Source organism: Saimiri boliviensis, chromosome 7 (assembly GCF_048565385.1).
Source record: "Saimiri boliviensis isolate mSaiBol1 chromosome 7, mSaiBol1.pri, whole genome shotgun sequence".
Lineage (NCBI taxonomy): Eukaryota > Metazoa > Chordata > Mammalia > Primates > Cebidae > Saimiri > Saimiri boliviensis.
This window is the reverse complement of record NC_133455.1, coordinates 12,830,816-12,848,704: the sequence shown is the minus strand read 5'-3', so window position 1 is coordinate 12,848,704 and position 17,889 is coordinate 12,830,816. Positions and strand designations below refer to the sequence as shown.

General features: G+C 48.7%; 1 protein-coding gene and 1 long non-coding RNA gene across 3 annotated transcripts in view; one reads left to right on the top strand and one right to left on the bottom strand.

The window, feature by feature from the left end:
- Window positions 1-4,881: 4,881 nt before the first annotated feature.
- Window positions 4,882-6,256, top strand: LOC141585064 (uncharacterized). Its single transcript, XR_012518333.1, has 2 exons — window positions 4,882-5,030; window positions 5,857-6,256. It is a non-coding gene; the product is annotated as an uncharacterized LOC141585064 (long non-coding RNA).
- Window positions 6,257-6,836: 580 nt separating this feature from the next.
- Window positions 6,837-17,889, bottom strand: part of GCN1 (GCN1 activator of EIF2AK4) — a 70,900-nt gene continuing 59,847 nt past the window's right edge. The window contains exons 51-58 of one of the 2 annotated variants that reach the window (XM_003932188.4): window positions 17,511-17,741; window positions 14,405-14,598; window positions 14,163-14,277; window positions 11,137-11,233; window positions 10,447-10,595; window positions 9,901-10,008; window positions 8,226-8,444; window positions 6,837-7,551 (exon numbers count right to left, since the gene is read on the bottom strand). In XM_003932188.4, coding sequence (XP_003932237.1) covers window positions 7,426-7,551; window positions 8,226-8,444; window positions 9,901-10,008; window positions 10,447-10,595; window positions 11,137-11,233; window positions 14,163-14,277; window positions 14,405-14,598; window positions 17,511-17,741 — 1,239 coding nt within the window. In that variant the 3' untranslated portion in view covers window positions 6,837-7,425. The remainder of the gene's footprint in view (window positions 7,552-8,225; window positions 8,445-9,900; window positions 10,009-10,446; window positions 10,596-11,136; window positions 11,234-14,162; window positions 14,278-14,404; window positions 14,599-17,510; window positions 17,742-17,889) is intronic. The other variant, XM_074402160.1, reaches the window with a different exon arrangement.

The window sequence follows — 17,889 nt, the reverse complement described above, 5'->3', positions numbered from 1 at the left end:
ATAGACACTCATGTTGTTTATATTTTTTGGTTTGTTGCTGGTGGGATCATTGAACAACACACGGAGTGTCTGACTCAAGCCTTGAGTAGTTTTTCCAGGAGCTGAGAATCAGTGTGGTGATGTCTGAAGAACATGAGCTTGGAATCTGAAGGTACTGGCCGGGGAGAAGAGCTGCTCATGTGCTTCTGATAATAGAAAAGTCCCCCTTGTTCTGGAAGGTTGGGCCATCCTCTGACTCAGCAGTTTTAGAAATTATAGGGTGAGAAGGAAGTCACCCAGCCCTGACCAGCCAGCGAGGCAGTAGGTCCTCCCAGCTCATCTTCACAGCCTTGGCTGGAGTCAGGAAGACTGGTTTCAATAGTAAGTTTGGAATCCTGGCCTCCATCCCTTAAAACCTTTGTGATCTTAGGTAAGTCACATCACACTATCTCAGAGCCCCTGTTTCCTCACAGAACGGTTATTTTAGAGGTATGTTTGTAAATTACCTGGTACATGTAGGCATGTGACTGACAGTAACCAATGTTACTCAAGGTCATTTTGCACTGACTCATTCATACTTAGAGCCATTTCCTGTTGTAGACTATAGCACACATTTCCAGCTTCCTGATAATAGGGCTGCAGGGTATTTTTGGGAAATAAATCAAAATTGGCCATTAAAACTATTCCTCACTTTGCTTGGATATGTCATCTGGAAAGCAATCGGCATGAATTCTTCATTTCTTTGGTAACTGTTTAATGAGTGCTTATGTGCCACAGATTGCAGAGGGTGTAAGAACAGCCTTTTCCCTCCGGTTTACAGCCTCATCAGAGTTAAGACATACTCATGAGGAAATTTAAAATATAAGACAATACAGTAGATAGAAAGCTGTCAAATACCCAGTCTAGACTTCAGAGGAGGAAAGCTATCACTTTTAGCTAGAATGACGGAGAGAAGATTTCATCATAAAGATTTCATGATGGCACTGGAATATGAGAGCTTTGAGTGTCTATTTAGACAGCTGCTGTCACAGCCTATAAGAATCCTCAATTTTGGCTTGGAAGGGGAATTCCCTGCGGGTCAGGGTATGTGCCTGGCATCTCAAAATGAATCAGCACATTCTCCCACGGAAACATTGTTATAGATTTATTTAAACTACAGTTAGATGATGAGTTATGTTAAACTCTCTCTCCTCACCATATACATATGTAAACTTTTGTGACCAATGTGTCCTGTGATTGGAAACTTTGTTCCACTGCTCTGAACAACTAACTTAGAGATGAACTTTTATACCACCACCTGTGTGCACATTAGAAACTATTAACACAATGAGGAGGCACTGAAAGTTTTTGAGCAGAGAAGCAATCTCAAAATACTGTTTTAGCGAAGTAATCTGACAGGAGTATGCAGGATGGATTTCAGCTGCAGAGCTTTAAAAGTTATTGCTGAAGCCGGGCGCGGTGGCTCAAGCCTGTAATCCCAGCACTTTGGGAGGCTGAGGCGGGTGGATCACGAGGTCAAGAGATCGAGACCAGCCTGGTCAACATGGTGAAACTCTGTCTCTACTAAAAATACAAAAAATTAGCTGGGCATGGTGGTGCGTGCCTGTAATCCCAGCTACTCAGGAGGCTGAGGCAGGAGAATTGCCCGAACCCAGGAGGCGGAGGTTGCGGTGAGCCAAGATCGCGCCATTGCACTCCAGCCTGGGTAACGAGCGGAAACTCCGTCTCCAAAAAAAAAAAAAAAAAAAGTTATTGCTGAAGCCTGGGTGTAAGGTAACATAACAGGGACAGATGCAAAAGGCAATACGCAAACAATCTCAACCAGACAAAGCAGATTCAAAAAAGAAATCATGTAATTTACCTGTTAACTAGATTCATTCCTTAATTCAGTAAATACCTGCACAGTTACTAGGTGTTATGCACTATGCTGGACCTAGAGGCTGTAACATGAACAAAACAAGCTCCTGTCCTCATGGAGTTTACGGTTTAGTGGCAGAACAAGTCATTCATTCATTTGACAAATATTTGATGACCTACTGTATGCCAGATTATCTAGGAGCTGAGGATTCAGCAGTAACAAACATTTTAAAATGTTAAAAGCTTTCTTAGCACTTCCATTCTGATAGGGAATATAGGCAACAAGTATGTCCAAGGAGAAAACTAAAGCAGGACACACTGAGGTTTGCAGAAGCAGACAGTGAAGCCATGGGGGCGGCAGGAGGTTTGGCGAAGTAGAACAGAAACAGCGAAACTGATGAAATATTTTTCAGGATAGTGGAAGAAGAGGATTAGCAGCCAGGGAATAATCATGAGTGAATATTCAGAGGGAGGATGGCTAAGTGCACTTCAAAGAGCTTAACTCTTGCCAACAGCTGGGAAGTAAGGTGTCACCAACTGGAAGGCAAAATGGGTAAGACCCTCATCTCTACAAAACTTTTTAAAAAATTAGCCAGACCAGGTACAGTGGCTCATGCCTGTAATCCCAGTACTTTGGGAGGCCGAGGCACGTGGATTACCTGAGGTCAGGGCTTCAACACCAGCCTGACCAATGTGGTGAAACCCCATCTCTACTAAAAATAGGGGGAAAAAAATAGCTGGGCATGGTGGCGGGTGCCTGGAATCCCAGCTACTCGGGAGGCTGAGGCATAAGAATTGCCTGAACTTGGGAGGCGAAGGCTTTGGTGAGCCAAGACCATGCCACTGCACTCCAGCCTGGACAACAGAGTGACAACTCTGTCTCAAACAAACAAAAAATTAGCCAAGTATGTTGGTGCATGCCTGTAGTCCTAGCTGCTCAGGAGGCTGAGGGAAGAGCATCACTTGAGCCCAGGAGTTCAAGGCTTCAGTGAGCCATGATCATACCACTGCATTCCAGCCAGGACAACAAAGCAATACCCTACCTGTAAATAAAGGAGTCTTGAGGGCAAAGTATTTGTGAAATGCTGGGTTCAATCCTACTGCACCCAGCTTCCTGGCTCCCTTTTTTAGTGGGTATCTAAGTGGTAAGAAGGATCTAAGGTAAATAAATTCACAGCCCACAGCTTTCTCTTGTGGGGCTTTGGGGCACAGCTCTGAGAGATTATCATGCACTAATTGTCCCTGTGACCAGGCTGCCATCTCACTAGAGAAGTAACTCACAGGAGGGAACCTGACAGGACCTGGGGTATTCCATTCAGGCACAGTCAGGAAGGTTTCACCTAGAAATTCCACTGAGGCAATCATTCCTTGGACCAGTTTTTCCAGTTTCCTGAGCTGTGCTGACATCAACACTCCCGTTCTAGTTCCCCAGGGGTAGGCAGCAGGGAGCCCCCTCCTAACAGAACCTAGGGGCAGCTCAGAGCCACCCTGTGAAATAACTGGGCTCCACCTCTTTTGAAAAGTGAAACCCAGTCACATGCTGAACCTGATTTGTTTCTTTTGTTGAATTTACCTTCCAAATTATTTTTATAGAATCCCCCTGGGGCTTGGTGAGCAGATAATCGATAAACATGGGTTTTTCCCAGTTCTACCAACATGACCTCAGATGCTCCTTTCCATCTGTGCCTGAACTTAACTTTACTCTTCATGAAATATGAAGGAAGCACTGCTCACAGCGGCGGTCACATGCCTCCCTGCCCATGCACAGTGGAGACCATGCGTGTGCTGGTGTACATAATACACTCAGCGTTTTGGAGAATCACACATAGTCATCATCATCATCATCATCATCATCATCTTACCGTTTCTCAAAAGAAATCTCATTCCCCAGCATCCGTGTTTCACTCCCACCATCCATGTATCCAGAACCTCCTTTGTGTGCCTGTTTCTATGCAAAGTGCAGTAGGTCATTCAACACAGAAGGCAACGCGGTGAGACTGTGCTTACTGTCAAGGTGAGGGGATGCACTCAGAGAGGTTAAGGAACATGCTCCAGGTCACATAGCTTAGTATTAAGCAGTGAAATTAAGGTTCCAACCTGTCTTGGAAGTCCCTGTGGCTCCACTATCCTACACTAGAACTTGAATGCGGTATCTACATTTCCTTAATATTTTAGAACCTAGACCTTTTAAGTTAGATTGGTTCCTTTTTTTCCTCACTGAAGCAATTTAAGACACATCCACACCAAGCCATACATTGAGAAGAAACATTCTTAACTGCCAATTGTGTTTCAGAATCTGTCAAATCATGTCTCCAGTCCCTACACCCAAAACTGTAACTCTGCAGCCTCCCTGCCGCTCTACCAAGTCCTCTGGCATCACAGTTCTGGACAAAGAGAACGTACCTGCAGGTCTGGTTCCTTGAAGGATTGTGTGAACCACGTGTTAACAATACTCACCCTTCTTAAAATCATCTTGCTGCCCATGATTCCTGAAGCTCCCAGAGTTAGGTGAAGGTTTGGGAATGCTCATTTTAGAACTTTTTCAGTTTTCTCTGGATTAGTTAAGGGCTTATGACTTTGTCACTGACTTTCAGACACAAGGAAGAGAAAGTGGGACGGTCTCCTCTGGAGGATCACTGCAAGTCTTTGAGAATAATCAGCTTTCTTTTTGAGACGGAGTTTTGCTCATTGCCCAGGCTGGAGTATAATGACGCGATCGCAGCCTCTGCCTCTGGGGTCCAAGCAATTCTCCTGCCTCAGCCTTCCCTGAGTAGCTGGGATTACGAGCATGAGGTACCACGCCCGGCTAATTTTGTATTTTTTTTAAGTAAACATGGGGTTTCTCCATGTTGGTCAGGCTGGTCTTGAACTCCCTACCTCAGGTTATCCATCCACCTCGGCCTCCCAAAGTGCTGGGATTACAGGCGTAAGCCACCGCACCCGGCCTCAATCTGCTTTCTCTAGAGACTTTCTCAGTCAGTGTCCTGTAAATGGAGTGAGGTCCTCCTCCCCACAGCCTGCAGAGCAGCTGAGTAGAGTCTGGCAGGGTGGCATCCCTGGCGAGGCGGCTGGAGCCATTCACCTAGTGTGCTGTACACACAGTCATTTCCTGTATGTACCTGGATGGGAAAGTTCTGCAGACTCTGCTCTGGAGAATGAAAAATACTGATGGCTAATTAGCCAGCACAGGAGAGGTAAGAGAAAGGCTAAAAATGGAGGTCTGGGGATGGACTGCCATTTATTAGCCGTATGACCCTGGGCGAGTGACATCTCTGTGCCTCAATTTCCTCCTCTAGAAAACAGTATTGAGAACCTGCTTCATAGAACTGTTAAGAGGATTCAATGATATCAAACCAAATGTCATCTGTTCTAAGTACCATTAACCCCTAGAGAGTAACTTTGACAACAATATTTAGAGCTTCTCTTCCAAATTCCTCATGGTACAAATGAGGAAACTGGCCGAGAGAGATCAGATGACTTGCCCAAGGCAAAACGGCTATCAGCCTCCAGGACAAATAGCTTTTGCTTCTCTGCTGCTAACCTCAATGTCCCCCAGGGTGCTTAGTCGGGGCTGCTGTTTTCAGGATTGCTAGGACTTCGGGCTGACAAAGTCCTTTTGGGGGCTCCCTGGCATGTCCACAATGGCTCTTCATGGCTCACTTCCTGGGAGCTCACACCCTCCTGCCAGACTCAGAGAATGTAACTCAATATGCTCTGGGAGCCTTTGAGTCATCTCCGTCTGTCAATCATCCTCCATCCATCTGAACGGAGAGAGTGCATCCTCCTCCAGTTTCTGGAACTGGAACCTGGTGTTTTTCCTTTGGATTTTGCTTAATAAGTGTCTGATACATCTAAGTACGTCAGGTTCCCCTGCCAGTTGCAGAAAGGGGGCTAAAAGCCACAGGTGGGTATCAGCATTTGATCCAAGACCCTGGAGGAAACAATGAAGATGGCCTCAGAGTTTAACAGGTTTCCCAGCCCATGCCCCTCAACAGAAACTTTTCCCATATCTCCCCACAGCTGATCGATGGAGGGGAACACATTCACAGACAGCCTGATGGACACATGCCCTTAGCAGCTGGGAGGATGCTGCTGACCATCTGAATCCCAGAGGCAGAGAACAGTTACCATGGCTACCAAAAGTTGTAGACATTGACTGTTTTGGCTACGAGGACTCAGCTCAACTCTCAAGGTCCCTTCCAGCCCTGAGATTCTACAATTACCTCGAGCCAGCTGACACCATGTCTGCTGCAAGAAAACAGGACTCATCAGAAGTGCCTTAGAGGTCACCTTGTCTTACTCATCAGAAGTGTTGAGTCACAAGCCTACTTTCTACCATGGCTGCATTATTAATAACCAAAGTCTTGCTTTTTTTGGCATAGCATTTTTATATCTCTCATAAAGTGAGTTTGCTACCATTGCTTTGTATTTCCTTTTACAGCTCAGGCCAGAAATTGTTGACAGAGGTTTGTCCTGTATTGTGACCAGGGAACAGACCAGAAAAACTTGCGTCACTAGCCCCAGTAGGGTGTGCGCCATCAGACAGAATGTGTGTGTCACGAGCCTTCTAAGAATCAGGAGGAAGGAAGTCATTCATAAAGAAGGCAGATGCTGAAATGCAACTTTGGTTTCCTCTTGCAAGTCCTTCAACTACAGGAATGTGATTCTTTCTTATTCACAGAGGGGCTGGATTTCTCTTTATAACCTGAGTACCAGAAGCTCCCTACCTTTCCAAGTCAGAACAGAACAGGAAAATGGCTAATTCAACCTTTTCATTCTCCACACCGAGGGAGATCACAGGCCTGGCTGCATGCCTCTCAAAACTCCACCTCAGGACAGAGAAGGCTGGAGAGATTGCTAAGACTTCTGAAAGCAGGGGAGAGGGATACCCAGAAATCAGAGAACTGTGAACACTTACAAAAACAGCTGCAAACCTTCCCTTATTCCTGATGCAGGAGGCTTCATGTTTAATGGCTGTTTGGAGATTTTAAAAAATCTACTTCTATCAAGATTAAATCAAAGCCTTTATTCAACATTCCTCTTTCAAACAGCCTGCACATAAACCTATACCCCTCCCTGGACTTGGGAACTGCCAGAGCTGTGGATCATTTTCATCTGACAGGGGTCAGATCCAACTAGGCCTCACAATATTGAAAAGCCAAGCCAAGACACACCACACTGGGCAGACATCCACCGTCTGTGCCCCACTCAGGACCTAGGCAAAAGGTTGGTAGCGCCAGCTCTCAAACCAGAGCTCAAGCACAGGAGAAGAGGAACCCGCAGTCTGACCCTGCTATTACAGCTCCAGACCTAGCCATGCTAAACTGGACAGACAGTTTCTGGGCTGCCATTCACTGAGGCGCATGCGTGTGCTTTTCATTCTCTTCTCCACAGGAAAAGGTAAGAGATGGAGGAGGCAATTTTCAGTTGTGTGTGGGTTTGATTTAAGGCTTTGGCTGTGGTCTGCTGATATATTAAAATACTTTCTGGGAACGCCATCTTCCAAGCTCCCCATCGGAACAAATGTATTTTCAAAAATGAAAACATTGAGCAAAGATGTGGAGCGGCAATGCTGCAGGCCCAGGCCCCTCATGTCAGGATGGTGTCGTCCACCTGCTCCGTGGAGTCGGCCTGGCTGGCCAGCTTCTTCAGGGACCTTCGGTTAACCTCATTCAGCACCTCCAAACTGGCCACATCCAGGATCTTGGAGAGGGACTATGGGGAAGGATGAGCAGGAGGAAACATGGTCAGAAAACATAGCTGCCACATTCTCCAATCAGAGAAAGACAAAAATGAATGTTAACCCCAGAACTAGAGACACTGAGGTGGAATTTGGCAAAATAAGGGAATCAGATGGATCCAAGGAAAGCCTGTGAAAACACTCATCATGCTTTTGTTTTTCCCTTTTTCATAGAGACAAGGTCTCACTATGTTGCCCGGGCTGGTCCTGAACTCTTGGGCTCCAGTGATCCTCCCACCTCGGCTTCCCAAAGTATTGGGATTACAGGTTCGAGTCACTGTACCCGGCCCCATCCTGCTTTTCATGAGACGTGGCAGTGCGAGTTGCAGCTTTTGGGCTTTCAAGGCTGCTGGGGGCTGGGGACTTAGTGAAAAGGACTCTGGGTTTCCACTGGGCAGCTTTCTTTGGAAATGCGGTCCGTCTGTTTGGGTGTCACGTGAGATTTTATTTGAAGAAAGGGCCCTGCTCTGGAAAGACGCCTGAAAACCGTAAGAATGTGTGTTTTTGGGTAGTAGGCCAGTCACCCAAATCTTAATCTGCTCCTGAAAGCTAGCACATTCGCAGTAGCAGAGAAGAGCCTGCAGTTTAAATATTTCCGTGCTGAAGAAGAGCTGAAAGACAAATGCTCACAGCACGCCCCGGCTCCCACCTGAAACACCTCTTCACCCTGCCGCATCTTGAGGAGGTTGACAATCGCCTGGTCGCTGTAGGCCCTGACCATGGTGTTCTTATCCTTCGTGTTGTCAAGAAGAGCCTTCAGGATGGGCTTGATGGCCTGGGGGTCCAGGGGAGGCAGCGGGTCCTTATTTGCCCACCAGATCATCTTCTCAGCCACCAGCCTGATGTCACTGGATGGGTTCTGCAGACACTGTGAAGAGAATCACAGACAGGCTTTTGGATAGGCACATCCAGTCTGTTCCTCAAGGCAGCCCAAATGCCCAGCCTCAACACTCTCCCTACGGCGTGGACACTGACCTCACTGCTCCCATGGGAGGGTGGCAGCGTGACTCAGCCCTGGCTCCCTGCACCCTCATCTCGTGCCACTCTCCCCTTGCTCACTACTCTCAGCCTGCACGTGTTTTTACTTCCTTGAACTGCCAGGCCTCGGGCCTGTGCCCTGGCTACTCCCACGGCCTAGGCTATGCTTGCCCTGGATCCTCTCTAGGTTAGCTCCTTCCCATCCTGCAGTCTCAGCTCCCATGTCATCCTTCAGAGATATCCCCTGCCAACCTTATCTATATCAGGGTCCTCCCCATGGGCTCCAGGGGTCTTGTATGGCTTGTTCATTTCTACACCTTCAGGGCAATGCCAAGCGAACAGGCCGGTGCAGACATGGAGAGAACAGTGGGATGCCATCACAGAGCAAGTTCAATTGAATCAGGCCCCTCAGAAACTCCAACGGCTCCCGGTGCTGCAGGGGGAGGCAGTCATCCCTGGGAACCTCATGACTCAGGGCAAGGTCCATGCACAGCAGCACTGACACTGCATGAGACATGGTTAGTCTCAGGCATGGCCGCATCTCATTAAAATGCACTCTGGCTCTGATTTCTGTGCACACTAACGCTTCAGAAGCATGCCATGTCACATGTGCCACAGGAGCCCTGCTGGCAGATTCCTTGGCTTTCCTAACTAGGGCCTGGCACACAGCACAATAACCACACCAAGAAGTGCTGGGCCAGGTGAAAGAGGGAGGCAGGAAGAGAGAGTTATTAAGATGGGAACCCAGATCTATACCTAATTTTACAAAACAAGGGTGCCTAGAAAGAATGTCTAAAATAGCGATTCTTTTTTTTTTTGAGACGGAGTTTTGCTCTTGTTAGCCATGCTGGAGTGCAATGGCACGATCTCGGCTCACCGCAACCTCCACCTCCTGGGTTCAAGCAATTCTCCTGCCTCAGCCTCCCGAGTAGCTGGGACTACAGGCGTGCGCCACCATGCCCAGTTAATTTTTGTATTTTTAGTAGAGACGGGGTTTCGCCATGTTGACGAGGATGGTCTCGATCTCTTGATCTCGTGATCCACCCGCCTCGGCCTCCCGAAGTGCTGGGATTACAGGCGTGAGCCACCGCACCCAGCCTTAAAATAGCGATTCTTAATATGATTCAGAGTCACAGGTCAGTTTGAGAATCTGACAAAAGGTTGGGCTCTATTGCAGCATATAAAGCACACATAGAAACCCCTCCCACCCCGTTCCATCCCTAAGGGTTCAGCCATCTCCTGGAGGCCATCCACGGAGAAATAGCACACTAGTTGAGGGTGTATTGCTGGTGTTCTCCTCACAAGTCAGGTGTTAGGAGTCAGACACATTCTTGGCCCCCACTCACCTTAACGAACAGGCTGGAGAGTTTGGCGGGCAACTGCCCTCCGCCTGTCTTGATGTGGTATCTCATGAGAAAGCCCATGCCCCGGACCCCGCTCACCGCAATGGGGATCTGTGGAGAACAGACAGCGCTAGACGGGAGGCACCCCGCCCCTTCCCCAGAGCTACGAGAAGCCCAGTCCCTAGTAATATCTGGGACCCTCCACCACATCACCCCTTACCAGGGACACCATGACAGCTCTCATTCAGACAGGAGGCCCTGGCTGAGGCAGATGAGCAGTCACTGTGTCCCAGGAACAGGGATCAAAGACCTGATCCAGAAGGGGCATCTAGATTCCTCAACCCAAATTCCTTGGTTAGATGATGAAACTGGGGCCCAAAGGGATCAAGTGTGGTCCAAGGGGACAGCGAGTTACCGAGAGGAGTAAAATTAGATCCAAGCCTCTTAACCCCCAGTGTGGGGTCCGCCCATGCTGTGTCCACAAGGCGCTGGCTATGGGATATGGCCCAAGGGAGGGAAAGGACTGGTCTGGGTGCCCAAATGCCTTACCCTGTCCGCCGTAGCACTGCTCAGGATCATTTCCTGAACATCACTGCTGTATCTACCCGCACAGAGTCTGCCAGGAGCCACATTCACAGCCACGGAGAGTGCCAGGCTCCGACCGTGCCGAACCATCCAGTCAATGCCAGACACGTCCGCTGGGTGGAAGGACACAACTGGGGTCAACCGGTATTGTACAGCATGGAGACCAGTGTGCTGATTCACAGCACGGGGAAAGCCCAGGCCATCCTCACATGGACTTCCCTGCTATCTTAAGAGAAGCTCCCCAAAGCAGCACATTAAGCAAAGTAAGGAAAGCCTGCTCACGAACCACTCCAGGCTTACAGTTGTGTTCTTTGAGCAGAGATACTCAGGGCTACGGAACCACTGCAAACTCAGTATTGTTTGTTTGCTTTAGAGACAGGGTCTTCCTCTGTTACCCAGGCTGGAGTACAGGGGCGTGATCAACGCTCACTGCAACCTTGAACTCCTGGGCTCAAGTAATCCTCCTGCCTCAGCCTCCTGAGTAGCTGGGACTATAGGTGAGTGTCACACCTGGCCTGGATTTTGCTTTAACTGCTGGATTCCCAAGGACAGGACAGTCCAGTTGCTAAAAGATCCTCTGAGGGAGGGAGAGAGATCTCTTTGCTAGGGCTAAGAGGCCCAGGTCCCTGAAAGGGAATTCCCCAGTGTACCTACCCAGCAAGCACTGCTGAAGAACAGCGCTAAGCTCCTCTTCAGTCAGAAAGGCACACAGTTCCCCCAGGCACCCGGCTGAGGAGACGCGAGTGTTGTCCTGACAGGCAAGAGAAGGGAGTGAGGGGTGCAGGCAACAGCACCAGTTCTGTGGGACCCAGGGCAGGCAGCTCTGAAGCCCAGACGGATGGCAATAAAGAAGGTGGAACAAACCAACTCAGGGACTCAAGGTCCAGTCCCCTCCTCTGGGTACTTGTGCCCCCCTGCCAGACTGGGACTGCCATTCACTGAAACTGCCACTGGTACAGAGTTAAACATTACACACCCAGCACTTCACTTAATTATAGAAAACTCCAGTGTGTATGCATATGGTAATCATCCTTGTAATAGCAGTAATAACTGTATTTACATAGCACCTTTCTTCTTAGGAAGGCTGAATGTTTCACATTTATTATCTCAATTACTATCCACAGCCCTGTGAGGCAGGGAGGGGCAGGAGGGGAGGCACCTGCCCACAGCCACCAGGGAAGCCGGCTAAAGACAGCCACTCTGAGCTCCTTTCTCCCACAGAGCTTGAGTCACCATGTGCCCAGAATGACCCCTGCTATCTCCCAACTGCACGAGTGCCCCACTGCCACCAAAATTACTTGGGTTCATCCTAGCAAGTCAAACTGAAGCGACTAATCAAGCCAAGGCAGATAAGGAAAGGCCAGGACTTCCTGTTCAGTTCAGAGCCAGGTACACAAGCGGCCCCGTGCTTCTCCCTGGCCAGCTAACTATGGAATACCAAGAGGGGATTTTAAGTTATGTGCCTTATTAGAGGTGCCAAGTCAACATGTCCCCAAAGCAAACCACCAACCAGAGACTCAATAACCCAAAAAGCAAATTCCAAGCTGGCACCCTGAATGCCACTTTCAATCTGAGTGGAGGTTCAAAGGGTAAGAGGATGGGCTGCCAGCAGTCTGGGCCTCTGAGCTTGAAGCGGAAGTCCAGGTGCCAAGCTAAAGCTGGCTCTGACACGCACTCTCTCCAACTTCATCTATTTTAAACTGCACTGTGGTGAAATGCAAATATGTTTCAATACTAACTTTTGCTTGTGTCCATGATTCTGTAAAAGCCCTGACAGACTGTGATCAAGACAGTATACTTTCCCATCTGTCCCCACAGAGAACGCTGGGACTGGGCCGGGCACAGTGGCTCACGTCTATAATCCCAGTACTTTGGGAGGCCAAGGTGGGTGTGTCAGGAGTTCAAGACCAGCCTGGCCAATATGGTGACACCCCGTTATCTACTAAAAATACAAAAATCAGCCGGGCATGGTGGCACGTGCCTGTAGTCCCAGCTGCTCAGAAGGCGGAGGCAGAAGAATCACTTGAACCCAGGAGGCAGAGGTTGTTGCAGTGAGCCGAGATGGCACCACTGCACCCCAGCCTGGGTGACAGAGTGAGACTCTGTCTCAGGAAAAAAAAAAAAAAAAAAGGCTGGGGCTGTAGTCAGCCAGCCAGCGCCTGGAGACCAGAACTAGGCCCTTAGAGCCGTGGGAAGTGCAGCAGCAAGTGTGTGTGGGGGGGTGGAGGAATGGGGGGAGGAGTGTGTGTGGGTGTGGGTGTGTGTGCATGTGTATGTCAACAAAGTGTAAAACCATGTGAGCCCAAAGGCCTTCTCCTCCTAGATTAGCTCTACAAATGTAAATTAGGCCGCAACAGAGGGCTGTCCGAAAAGGGAAACAGAAAATTCTTTTCCAAAGACTCAACTTCCTACTGGCCCCACAGTGCTGGCAGCCAAAGGGTACTTGACACATGCTTTCAGACTAGGTGAGGCTGATGGAACTGGGACAGAAGCAGGAGTCCAGAGCTTCTGGTCTGGACTCTACTACGTTCTGGATATAGCGCTGACAAGTCTCTCCCTCTAAAACAGACCCCTAAGACCTCCCACTGGGATGCACCCTGGAAACTGCCGATCCCACTAAACACTAAGTTTCTTGAAGTCTGTGACTGCGAGGCCTGTGCACCCCTGGGACAGGCCTTTTAGCTCGGCCAGTGTTTCATGAACCTTTCCATTTTACGAAAGTGGAAACGAGAGAGAGGCAGACAGAGAAAGTGATTTTTTTTTTTTTTTTTTTGAGATGGAGTTTTGCTCGTTGCCCAGGCTGGAGTGCAGTTGCACAATCTCAACTCCCTGCAACCTCCGCCTCCCAGGTTCAAGCGATACTCCTACCTCAGCCTCCCAAGTAGCTGGGATTAAAGGCATCCACCAACACACCCGACTAATTTTTGGTATTTTTAGTACAGATGGGGTTTCACCATGTTGGGTAGGCTGTTCTCAAACTCCTGACCTCAGGTGATCCACCTGCCTGGGCCTCCCAAAGTGCTGGGATTACAGGTAAGCCACCGCACCCGGCCAAGAAAGTAAATTCTTTAAGATCAGAGAGCAAACCGGTGAGAGGTCTGGGTCTCCACAAAGCTAACTTGCCTCATCTATAAAACAGAAATAACTAGCTGGGTACAGTGGCCCATGCCTGTAATCCCAGCACTTTGGGAGGCCAAGGCAGATGGATCACCTGAGGTCAGGAGTTCGAGAACAGCCTGACCAACATGGTGAAACTCCGTCTCTACTAAAAATACAAAACTTAGCTGGGCATGGTGGCGGGCACCTGTAATCCCAGCTACTCAGAAGGCTTAGGCAGGAGAATCGCTTAAACCCAGGAAGTGGAGGTTGCAGTGAGCCAAGATCGCACCACTACACTCCAGCCTGGGTGACAGAGCAAGACTCAGCCACAAAAAAAAAAAAAAAAAAAAAAACCAGAAATTAAAAAAAAAACAAAAAAAACAGAAATAACCAGTATCAACAATACCTGCCCCATTTCCCTCAAAACCTGAGGAAATGTTTGGTGAATCATACAGGGTGACAGAAATGTCAGGAATGCTTATTACTACTGAGCTGTACTGGGTTCTAACACAAAGTGAAGAACTCAACCCAAGAAGGAGGAGAGAAACCAGTGGTACCACTAACCCTGCCTGCAGCCGTACCTCATCGTGTCCCAGCATGCTCAGCAGGAGTGAGACGATGTTTTTCCGGATGACGGCATCCACTTTGGCCCCTGCTCCCTGAATCACAAACCTCAGGGCCTGCAGCATGGTGTCCCTGCAGAATCAATGAACTGACTTAGGCCCTGGGCGCCTCCACCACCACCCCTCCTGCCAGCACAGGCTCGGCTCAGAGGAACCCCTGGCCTCCTGGAGGCTACAGTGCTCCGTCGCCAGTGCTATACCTGACGCCTGGGTCCTCCATGGCGCGGATGCCATTGAGCAGCTCTGTGAAGAGGGGATCCACCTTGATGTGGATGGAAATGAGCTTCCCCAGAGCATCTGCGGCCTTCAGGCGTACCCCCCGGTTGGAGTCCTGCAGGGCTTTGGTGAAAGTGGTCTGCAGCTGGGGCAGGAAGGGCTTCAGGGCAATCCCAACCTGCGGAAGGAACCCACATCTGTGAAAGGCAGTTGTGGTGGACCCAAAGCCACAGTATACCACAGGCATGAGAACAAACGACAATCCCAAACCACCAGAGTGAGCCCAGCTCTCACACAGGGCTTGGGACAGACAGCCCATCAGAGAGGCCAAGCACAGGCAGGTTTCACTTGGCAGCCGTTGTCTGAGGGAGCTGTCTCACAGCCTTGGCCGTGTTGGGTTTGGCTTAGTGGAGACCTGTCCATATCAATAAGTGACTCAAAACCTCCTCTGAATACATTAAAGAGCAGGGCAGGCTGTCAGCAATGTTGAAGCACAGTTCTAATGCCAAGACAGGGAAAGGGACTCGATGTGTATGTACAGCAGACCCCATCTACTGAGCAACTGATAGTGGGATACATACTCCACATTCAGCCCTCAGAACAAACCTGTGAAACAAATGACCCTGCAGAGTCCTCCCTGCACAAATGTGCACCCATCTAACTAAAAATCCAGTTCAACCCCTGACTATACAGAAAAACAGGCACACTTTTGACAAAATACAGATGGGTGCAAGAGTAAAGATTTACTTATTGTTAAATAGGAAAACCAGAGTGGCTGTTTGGAGGTTCAGTACCAATGAAGGTCTGGAAATACTGGAGCTGGGTGGGTGTGCAGGCTGTGGTAGGCACCCAAAGAGGGTAAATCTGAGGTATGTGAGATCAGGAGTTTGAGACCAGACTGGCCTGGTGAAACCCTGTCTCTACTAAAAACACAAAAAAAATCAGCCACGTGTGGTGGCAGACACCTGTAATCCCAGGTACTTGGGAGGCTGAGGCAGGAAAATCACTTGAACGCAGAGGCAGAGGTTTCAGTGAGCTGAGATTGCCCCACTGCACTCCAGCCTGGGCAACAGAGTAAGACTCCATCTCTGGAAAAAAAAAAAAAAAAAAAAACATCTGCCCACAGGAGACATCTGACTCACAGCCGCGGACCAAATGCTGTGAGGTATAAGGGCTCCGTTTATTGTGTTACAAAAACATCACAGCAAAGTAACAGCAAAGGATGTCAGGTGAAGATGATACTAAAACATAAAACAAAAAAAATTTGCCGGGCGTGGTGGCTCAAGCCTGTAATCCCAGCACTTTGGGAAGCTGAGGCGCGTGGATCACGAGGTCAAGAGATCGAGACCATCCTGGTCAACATGGTGAAACCCCGTCTCTACTAAAAATACAAAAAAAATGCCGGGCGCGGTGGCTCAAGCCTGTAATCCCAGCACTTTGGGAGGCCAAGGCAGGTGGATCACAAGGTCAAGAGATCGAGACCATCCTGGTCAACATGGTGAAACCCCGTCTCTACTAAAAATACAAAAAAAATTAGCTGGGCATGGTGGCGCATGCCTGTAATCCCAGCTACTCAGGAGGCTGAGGCAGGAGAATTGCCTGAGCCCAGGAGGTGGAGGTTGCGGTGAGCCGAGATCGCGCCATTGCACTCCAGCCTGGGTAACAAGAGCGAAACTCCGTCTCAAAAACAAAACAAAACAAAACAAAACAAAAAAATTTAAATCTCAATTTTCGCAAAATTAGTCTGATACAATCCCATTTTCTGGCTGGAAAGTTGCTCACACAGCCACTTCCAAAAGAAAAAAGCTACAGAGTTTAAGCTTCCTTTTGCATCCAGTAAACTCTATCTGAGAATTCTGAGAATTCATGTTCATTCGTTTGTCTGTTTTACAAGTCTTGGCTCTGTTTATACTTTTTAAAACCTAAGCTGGTGGGTGGCTCACTCCTGTAATTCAAAATGCTTTGGGAGCCTGAGGCGGAAGGATTGCTTGAGGCCAGGAGTTTGAGATCAGCCCGGGCAACACAGGGAGACCCTGTGTCTCCAAAAAATTTAAAAATAAGCTGAGTAGTCCCAGCTATTCTGAAGGGTGAGGTGGGAGGACTGTTTGAGCCTAGGAGGGCAAGGCTGTAGTAAGCTGTGATCACACCACTGTGCTTCAGCCTAGGCAACAGAGTGAGACCCTGTCTCAAAAATAAAATTTAATGGGTTTAATTATTGCCATAAAACATCAGAAATGGTTACTATAGCAGAGCTTTTCTTCCTATACTTTTGGCAAGAACTGAAGTGGTTTCAGTTGCTGTCAGACTTCCTTTTCTTCTCTCTTCAGATTCTTTGCATCTCCCACTATGCAGCAGTAATGAAGAACTGCAAAATCTGGCTGGGCACAGTGGCTCATGCCTATAATCCCAACAATTTGGGAGGCCAAGGCAGGTGATTCACGAGGTCAGGAGTTCAAGACTAGCCTGGTCAACATGCTGAAACCTCGTCTGTACTAAAAATACGAAAATTAGCTGGGCATGGTAGCAGGCGCCTGTAATCCCAGCTACTCGGGAGGTTGAGGCAGAATTGCTTGAACCTGGTGAGCTGAGATCACGCCACTGCACTCCAGCTCTGGCCGACAGAGCAACACTCCGTCTCGGGGGAAAAAAGAATTGCAATTATCTTTAAACAATGTTTTCCTTGTATTTATGTGGTCCTGAGTTTTTTTCCTTTGAAAAAGTAATTTTTCAAAATAACAGCAATTCACATGTACTGAGTGCTTAGTATGTATCAGGCATCATGCCAGACTAACTTCATCTAATCCCCATATCTAGCAGCTCTTCATGAGGCAGCTGGCATTATTAGTCTCATTACGGGTGAGGAAACAGGCTCAGGTTATATGACTTCCCAAGGCCATCCTGGTCACAAAGCTACTAGGAGGACCTGAAATTGGCTCACAGTGTAGTGTGTCTAGAGTTCAAGGTCTTACCTCCCTCTGTTATGCTGCTCTCCAGAATAAACCTGTTCCCTGCTGCTACATGACACCTTATATCAGGCTCCTGCAGACAGACCTCTTCTCTAAGATCTAAACAAACTCATCAGCCACTCACCTTGGCCAACAAGAGGCTGAGTGTCTCGAGCAGAGCCGCCTTCACATTCCAGCTGAACCTGTCCCCCAGGATGCGGATCAGAGGGCCAGTGATGCTGACCACAGAGGGCCTCAGGGCATCAGCCGAGGTCAGGCGGATCACCAAGCCTAAGGCTTTGGCTGCCTCCTCTTTCTGCTCAGGGCTGCCGGTCAGGACTCCTTCCCGCAACACTGGAAGGATGGAGGTCACTCCCTGACAAGAGAATCACACCTCAGTCAAATTTCAAATGCCATGGACCCCCGTGTGTCCCATGCAAGCAAGGTGCTTCTGACAGCTGTCCTCCCATCAACTCCATGGGAGATACTGATTCAGTCTAAATCTCAGGATCACAGCCTGAGAG